At 42.7% G+C, this 6000-nt stretch overlaps 1 protein-coding gene across 1 annotated transcript in view; it reads left to right on the plus strand.

Annotated features, from left to right (window-relative positions):
* The window catches only part of LOC126315733 (protein qua-1-like), a 128225-nt gene extending 122475 nt beyond the window's left edge, over positions 1–5750 (plus strand). Inside the window, exon 8 of the mRNA XM_049992706.1 lies at positions 5274–5750. Coding sequence (XP_049848663.1) covers positions 5274–5312 — 39 coding nt within the window. The 3' untranslated portion in view covers positions 5313–5750. The remainder of the gene's footprint in view (positions 1–5273) is intronic.
* The last annotated feature ends 250 nt before the right edge of the window (positions 5751–6000 follow it).

The raw sequence follows: 6000 nt of genomic DNA on the forward strand, positions 1-6000 counted from the left end.
CACCTGGTCTTTCAAGTGTCCCCACAGAAAGAAGTCACAGGGGTTAATGTCTGGCGAATAGGGAGGCCAATCCACGCCGCCCCCTTTATGTTTCGGATAGCCCAAAGTAATCACACGATCATCGAAATATTCATTCAGGAAATTAAAGACGTCGGCCGTGCGATGTGGCCGGGCACCATCTTGCATAAACCACGAGGTGTTCGCAGTGTCGTCTAAGGCAGTTTGTACCGCCACAAATTCACGAAGAATGTCCAGATAGCGTGATGCAGTAATCGTTTCGGATCTTAAAAATGGGCCAATGATTCCTTTGGAAGAAATGGCGGCCCAGAACAGTACTTTTTGAGGATGCAGGGACGATGGGACTGCAACATGGGGCTTTTCGGTTCCCCATATGCGCCAGTTCTGTTTTGTTGACGAAGCCGTACAGGTAAAAATAAGCTTCGTCAGTAAACCAAATGCTGCCCACATGCATATCGCCGTCATCAATCCTGTGCACTATATCGTTAGCGAATGTCTCTCGTGCAGCAATGGTAGCGGCGCAGAGGGTTTGCCGCATTTGAATTTTGTATGGATAGAGGTGTAAACTCTGGCGCATGAGACGATACGTGGACGTTGGCGTCATTTGGACCGCAGCTGCAACACGGCGAACGGAAACCCGAGGCCGCTGTTGGATCACCTGCTGCACTAGCTGTGCGTTGCCCTCTGTGGTTGCCGTACGTGGTCGCCCTACCTTTCCAGCACGTTCATCCATCACGTTCCCAGTCCAATGAAATTTTTCAAACAGATCGTTTATTGTATCGCTTTTCGGTCCTTTGGTTACGTACATTAAACCTCCGTTGAAAACTTCGTCTTGTTGCAACAACACTGTGTTCTAGGCAGTGGAAATCCAACATCAGAAAATTCCTCTGTTCTAAGGAATAAACCATGTTGTCCACAGCACACTTGCACGTTGTGAACTGCACACGCTTACAGCAGAAAGACGACGTACAGAATGGCGCACCCACAGACTGCGTTGTCTTCTATATCTTTCACTTCACTTTCAGCGCCATCTGTTGTTGAAAATTGCAACTACTGTAATTTCGAAAATTTGTCCGCCTGAAAATGTACTGTTGTCCCAAGCATATTGCAACAAACGGTGTATTTCTATCGCTGCTCGTTTAGTTTTTATTGCCGTTTCAAGTATACCGGTCATTTTTGAAACACCCTGTATATACCACTGCGTGTTCTTTTAGAATTATATCGCTGTATGACACATAGTTCGACAATACGACATCATGAATATTGAGATGCTTCAAAGAATTTTTTATATGTGGTTGTTCGCCTCTTTGAAGAATGGTGGTGGGTGGGGTAACTGGACGCCAGACACTGCAATTGGAGAGCTCTGGCGTAGGACTGAGGCAGCATGTAATGAAATACCCACAGCAGTCATTCAAGCTCAGTTCGACTTGGATGTTCGATGCCTACACGGAAGAAAGCCATTGCTAAAGCCAGAGGTAATAAACCTGTGTAACAAATTTTGCGTCCTGTACACTCCCCAAATCATCCACAGTTTTTATCACACATATCTCCTAATATCCAGTATACCCTCAGTAACGTAAAATTCCATTATTAGTTGTCTTTACAGCCTAGCGGAAATCCAGATGTACGACTCAAGTATTTCCAGCAGTCACTATTGCCTACTCAATACTCATTCTTAGTCGGAACAGAGCGGAATATATTTCTTAAATAAAGTAACAGTAGGTCTTCACAATGTTCCTTTATTAAGCATCATAATTTTATCTTTCACACACTGTTCGAAAAGAAACATTAAACGATTTATTAGCCACCTCTCATTCATAGGGTAAGTGTACCCCATGCTTATCTTTCGAAGTACACTGTCGGAGAAATTAGTGCACCTAGGAAGACGACGTAGATTTTGATAGATGATGGAATGTGCCACTTTGGGGTAATAGACAGTTGTTCCAACGTGGTCCGCTAATAGATAGCGAGTAGCATAGCTACCACAACAACATCGGTGTCTGCCCTTTAACATGGAATGCTCACAGCCAGAAGGCTCAGTGTGGTGCAAACGTGTGAAGCAAGCAGGCAATCAAGCCTCGGAGACGCACTCGTGCTTCCTACAGCCAACTGAATGAGTTTGAAAGGGGCGCAATAGTGGCCTTCCGAGTGGTGGGTTTGTACTTTCAGAGAACTGCCACAGACGTTCGACGTGCTGCGTCATTTCTGCAATGATTCTGGTATCAGTGGTCAAATCAACATTTTTACACCCGTAGACAAGCTTCTGGCCGTCCACACAGCACAGACGATCGCCAGGATCGTCGTAGTAGTGTCAAATCGAACAGCTACCATGGCAAATATAAGAGGACTTGTGAGCTCAGACGTGTCAACACGAAGTGTTTCGAACCTGTTATTAGTAGTGGGACTACGGGTATGCACACCTATAGCCCGTCTTCCATTCACGACACAGCATCAACGAGCACGGCTGCTACCGCGAGAGGACCACTATGGACACGGAATGGCGCACCAGATTCTGTCTACGCGGAAGTGCTGGTTGTCTGAGTTTACGATGTAGTCCTGGTTAGCGCTGTCTCGAGTGCATTCGTTCAAGACACACTGCCCCACCCCAGGTCTTATAATCTGGAGTGCGTTCACCTTCGATGTTTCTGGAGGGGACACTAACCGTCATTCAGTTTGTGCAGGATGCTGTTCGATCTGTTACTTTGCCATTCTTGCAACAGGAAGTTGATGTGATGTCCCAACACAATAACGTTCGCCCACACACTGCCTATGAAACTCAAAGTGCTCTGAAAGACGTGCGGCAACTTCCCTGGCAAGCAGGAGCTCCGGACTTGCCTCCAGTGGAATACGTGTCGGATATGAGGGGACGAGAAATGACTCATGTGACCCGTCAACCAGCAGCTACGCGAACACAGAGCAGGCGTAGAATAACGAATCCCGGGACAGTATTGAGCACCTGTACGATCGACTAGATCCCAGAGTCATCGTCTGCATTTCCACATGTGGAGGCTACACCACGTACTGTTAGGCTTCTCAGAATGGGTCGATACCTGGTACCTCTGAACCGCTTGTGCTGCTGTTCTCTAAATGTAATCATTCCATGTACTCCTTATGCACTGTTTCAACAACAAATCTGGAGTGAATTGGAAACCTCTAAAAGGGTGCACAATTTTTTTTTTTTTTCCTGGGGTGTATAATTACCTCGGCTTTACGTTAGGGTACTCACCATATTAAAAAAAAATCATTAGGCACCAAAGAAGATGAAGTAAATATTCCTGAATTCCAATCAATAACAACTGCCAAGATGAGAAACATACAAGTAGATATCCTATGAGTAACGAAGCAGCTTAAATCACTTAATAAAGGCAAGGCCTCCGGTCCAGATTGTATACCAGGCAGGTTCCTCTCGGAGTATGCTGATAAAATAGCTACATATTTAGCAATTATATACCACCACTCGCTCACAGGTAGATCCATCCCTTAAGACTGGAAAATTCCTCAGTCACACCAATACCCAAAAAGGGAAACAGGAGTAATACCCTGAATTACAGGCCTATATCACTAACGTCGATTTGCAGTAGGATTTTGGAACATATATTGTACTCGAACATTATGAAGTACCTCGAAGAAAACGATTTATTGACACATAGTCAGCACAGATACAGAAAATACCGTTCTTGTGAAACCAACTGGCTCTTTATACTCATGAAGTGACAAGTGCCATCGACAGGGGATATCAAATTGATTCCATATTTTTGGATTTCCAGAAGGCTTTCGACACCGTTCCCCACAAGCGTCTTCTAACCAAACTGCGTGCCTACGGAGTATCGCCTTAGTTGTGCGACTGGATTCGCGATTTCCTGTCAGAAAGGTCACAGTTCGTAGTAACAGACGGAAAGTCATCGAGTAAAACAGAATTAATATCCGGCGTTCCCCAAGGAAGTGTTATAGGCCCTCTGTTGTTCCTGATCTATATTAACGACATAAGAGACCATCTGAATAGCGGCCTTAGATTGTTTGCAGATGATGCTGTCATTTACCGTCTTGTAAAGTTATCAGATGATCAAGACGACTTGCAAAATGATTTAGATAAGATATCTGTATGGTTGGAAAAGTGGCAATTGACCCTGAATAAGGAAAAGTGTGAAGTTATTCACATGAGTACTAAAAGAAATCAGCTAAATTTCTATTACGCGATAAGTCACACAAATCTGAAGGCTGTAAATTCAGCTAAATACTTAGGGATTACAGTTACAAATGACGTAAATTGGAACGATCACATAGATAATATTGTGGATAGAGCAGACCAAAGATTGCGATTCATTGGCAGAACACTTAGAAGGTGCAACAGGTCTACTGAAGAGACACGACGCTTGTCCGCCCTATTCTGGAGTATTGCTGTGCGGTGTGGGATCCGCATCAGATGGGACTGACGGATGACATCGAAAAGGCAGAAAGTAGGTCAGTTCGCTTTGTATCATCGGGAAATACGGAAGATAGTGTCACAGACATGATACGTGAATTGGAGTGGCAATCATTAAAACACAGACGTTTCTCGTTGCGACAGGGTCTTCTCATGAAATTTCAGTCACCAGTTTTCTCCTCCGATTGCGAAAACATTCTGTTGGCACCCATCTACATAGGGAGAAATGATCATCACGATAAAATAAGAGAAATCAGGGCTCGCACGGAAAAATTTAAGTGCTCGTTTTTCCCGCGTGCCGGTCGAGATTGGAACGGTAGAGAGACAGCTTGAAGGTGGTTCACTGAATCATCTGCTAGGCACTTTATTGTGAATAGCAGAGTAATCACGAAGATGTAGATGGATATATAGAAATAGCTAATTTATATGCTCTAAACGGAAGCTCTAAATCATCCCGTCAATTACTCATTCTTTGCATTATGAAATTAACGACTCCATGAAGTACTACGCAGATATGACGTTAAAACACTTGTAAAGGAAATGTTTTTGACTGTTATATGACAATAAAGACGCGTACAGCCATGAAGCGTCTGTTGATATCGCCGCTATCTCAACACAGTCGTGGAAGGCACTACTACAATTTTCACGAGTATTTCGCGAAATGTCCAAGGTTTCACCGTTCTCTTATTAGCATGTGCTAAAGTAATACAGTGTCTTGATAACCAAACGTGAAATACGTTTCGCCTTACCCAGAGGAAAACTTAAATGATCATTTCAATTCCTGTTTGTGTCTGAGTTACTGTCTGATAGATTTTCTCTCTCTCTGTTTCAGCCATGGGGCCTGTGGCAACCTGGAATGCTGTATTTATGATCTGACGTCTCCGCTTGATCTTCAAATGCGACAGCTGTAAATAGATGCGTGACGTTCCAGTAATCGTGTAAATTCCTTATCACGGACAGAACTGTGTCTTACAAAGACAGAATAATGAACTTCACTGAGTGACTCTCCTGCTGGTTATATGGTCAAGTTATCCAAGTTTTTAATTGTAGAATTGAAGTATTGAAATGCAAGTACACAATATGCCAGTGTGAGATATTGTAATCCATCAAATCATGACCTCGATAAGGAAGAATTGTTGTTTCTTTATTGTCAGACTAGAGTATTTAAGTATGTGATCTGCTTAAGTTTTCCATAGGACAAAATAATTTACACTTGTATTATTATAAAATTAAATATTTGATTTTTATTTATTTTCCAGCTATACCTTTTTGTACTGTTTAATAAAGTATACGTAAAGAAAAAGATGAATTTGATGTGTTTTTTATGTGTACTATCCCTAATTTTAGTTCAGTTAATTCAGTTTTCGATTCTGTTATTGTTGTTAGGGAGGGAATGGCTTTTCATCAAGTTATCTCATTTACCTGTCAGAATAATTGACGAGCCTATACTCCTTCTGGCCTTCATAAATATAGTTTGAGAGAAAGAAACACAAAATTTTCCATCTAATTATACTCAGTATTTGAGAAAGAATTCCATTTATTTGTCAACTCCTATCCCG

The sequence above is a fragment of the Schistocerca gregaria genome, chromosome 1 (assembly GCF_023897955.1).
Source record: "Schistocerca gregaria isolate iqSchGreg1 chromosome 1, iqSchGreg1.2, whole genome shotgun sequence".
Classification (NCBI taxonomy): domain Eukaryota; kingdom Metazoa; phylum Arthropoda; class Insecta; order Orthoptera; family Acrididae; genus Schistocerca; species Schistocerca gregaria.